The 2,500-nt window shown below is 37.2% G+C and overlaps 1 protein-coding gene across 2 annotated transcripts in view; it reads right to left on the bottom strand.

Annotated features, from left to right (window-relative positions):
* LOC119583623 (ceramide-1-phosphate transfer protein-like) overlaps nucleotides 1-2,500 on the bottom strand; it is a gene marked incomplete at its 3' end in the record, with an annotated part of 5,405 nt that overhangs the window by 267 nt on the left and 2,638 nt on the right. For both annotated transcript variants that reach the window (XM_037932208.1, XM_037932207.1), the window contains 1 exon segment: nucleotides 831-1,108. In XM_037932208.1, coding sequence (XP_037788136.1) covers nucleotides 831-1,084 — 254 coding nt within the window.

Here is a 2,500-nt window from a genome sequence, read left to right as displayed (position 1 = left end):
TTAATATTCCTCTTCATTTCATATCATCTTAGCTAAAAGTGTCTATTATACTTGAGTTTATTAATTTACATACAGACTTTACTAATAAAGATCGCTCCATTCAGGCCTAAGATAATTGTATACAACATTTGATCTCCTCTATTCATCCAATGAAATGAGTACTCAGCATTTTAAGATAACCCCTGGTCTAAAAACCTGAGATATCAATAAATGTAAGAATGGCTATGGAAAGTGTCAATTGCAATTGTAACTAGGTTGCCTTGAAGCTCATTTTGTTTCAACCCTCAGTTATCTTTGTGGCCTTCATCAAAATTCATTTCATCATTGCAGATATTTAACAAGTTGAATGTGCATTAAAAAAGACATGTTACACTGCCTAAGTACTAACCCTTACTCTCGGAAAAAATTGTGCAATTCATTCAAAATATGTCACTTGATCTATGAGCTCAAAATTTCTAATATTTACCAGTCACACCATCAAGAGTGATTATTTAATTAAGTCTGTCATACACTCTCTAAATACATATCCCTGGTGAAAATGAACTTTAGCAAAGACAATTAATCTGAATCTGAATTAGTTACACAAGCTTTACACACTTCAATTAGATACCATACATTACATAGATTATGCAAACTATCATGCATAATTCCTATGAAGAGGAGTAGTCTGGTTCCATGACACTTGCAGTAAAAATATATGCAATAATGATTTTTAAAAAGTGTACAAGGAAAAAGGAAAACATATAACACATTCTCAAACACATAATAATAAAATCAAAGACAAAACTGTATCACACACCACAACACAAACGAGACTCAAAGTGCCATACTTGTTAATCTCACTGTAGGCCCTAAGGTACCCATCGAGGTACAACTGTCCATCGTCCTTCTTGCACTGCGTGAAGCCATCCAGCACCATCTGGAGGTCGAAAAGGAGTTCTGAATCGATCTCTGGTGGGATTTGTGTTGTTTCTTCCTCCTCCACCGCCATTGCATCTGTTGCTGCTGCTGCTCCCTCGACCCGCCTCGAAGTGAGGGAGGTCGTCTCATTTGGTGCATCGACTTTGGGGATTTTTGCCGACATCTTTGTTATGAGAGTTAGTAACACCTGTAAAGTGTGAAGGAGACATTAGATTGATTGATTTTTTCTTTCTTACTTTTTTTTGGGGGGGGGGTTAAATTTAAATAAAAGAAATTGCTAACTAGCAGGAAACCTCTCTGTGAATATAAGTCTAAAACCCTTTATTCTTCAAATGAACATTTGATATGATGCAGAAACAAAAAATAGGGGAAATATATATTATCTTTTTTAACTCATTTCGATAAGCATTGAAATTAACCAAAAAGAAAGAGAAAAAAAGGCTAGCTATCCTTAAAATGTCCACTCTTTGGCCATTTTATGCTGTTGGAGAAAATTTGTACCATATATATGCTTTGACATTTATCCTGCTACCAAACTGGATTTCATATTTGTTACCAAGACAATTTCCCAGAACAGCAATTTCAGTGTGATTAAAAAGTGGTTTCACTTTACTTGACTGTTTTAAGGAAATTAATGCCACCAAAATTTCCCCCTGGCAACAGCTGTAGCAGGGAGAAAGGATGTTTTTAACAAATATCTTGGCAATGATTTCAATGACTGGCTCCCTCCAAACATCACACATTTGATGCATCTGGGCTAGATCTGTGGGGTAGCGGAAACCTGAACACAGCCAAAGTGTAACACAGGCAATCTTTGCACAAATTTTCTAGTGCAGAGACCAAATGTGGACTTTTGCCTCATAAACCCAAAAGCCCCAATTACAGGAAGCTCAAGGCAGCCCATAAAGAACATGGCTTAAATTTTTTTTAAGGCATTGATCAAGGTATATAAAGGGGCATCTATCCAGACAGAATGAAAAGACAAGGAGTTGTTTTCAGGGGTTGGTAGGCAGGATGAACATCATTTACTAGGAGACAGAAAAAACATTTATACTTAGAGAGAGAGAGAGAGAGAGAAAATGTTTATTTACAAAAGAAATCATCTGGCACTACTTTTTAACTCCTTCGATCTGTGTGACATGACTATCACATCATGGAAAAAATTTAGTGTGATGGGCAGGTGATGTGAACATATCATCGTGGGGAAAATTTGGCTATGGGCTGGGGTGACACAAACTTGCTGTCATGAGCACTTCAGCTGAAGGCCAGGGTGATGGGAATGAGCCACCACAAGTGCATAAAATTCTTGGAGGGTGATTAGACTTGGCTGACATTTAGGAAGGGGCTTTTGCCTTATCTATTTGATAAATGAGTATGGAACATACAGTCCTCGAGTTAGAGTTACGGACTACTTAGAGAGATGATATGGTGTTTGTCCAAGGAAAACAGTCTATTACCTTCTGGAAAAAGTGATAAATGTACACACTGAAAAATGACAAAGCTGAAAACATTTATGCAGAAAAAGGGGGAATTTTCGTTGCAGAGAGGAGGCATGGAGTCTCATCACCACACATGAGCT

The sequence above is a fragment of the Penaeus monodon genome, chromosome 17, assembly GCF_015228065.2.
Source record: "Penaeus monodon isolate SGIC_2016 chromosome 17, NSTDA_Pmon_1, whole genome shotgun sequence".
NCBI classification, from domain to species: domain Eukaryota; kingdom Metazoa; phylum Arthropoda; class Malacostraca; order Decapoda; family Penaeidae; genus Penaeus; species Penaeus monodon.
The sequence above is the reverse complement of the archived record's forward strand: the minus strand, read 5'-3'. Positions and strand labels throughout refer to the sequence as shown.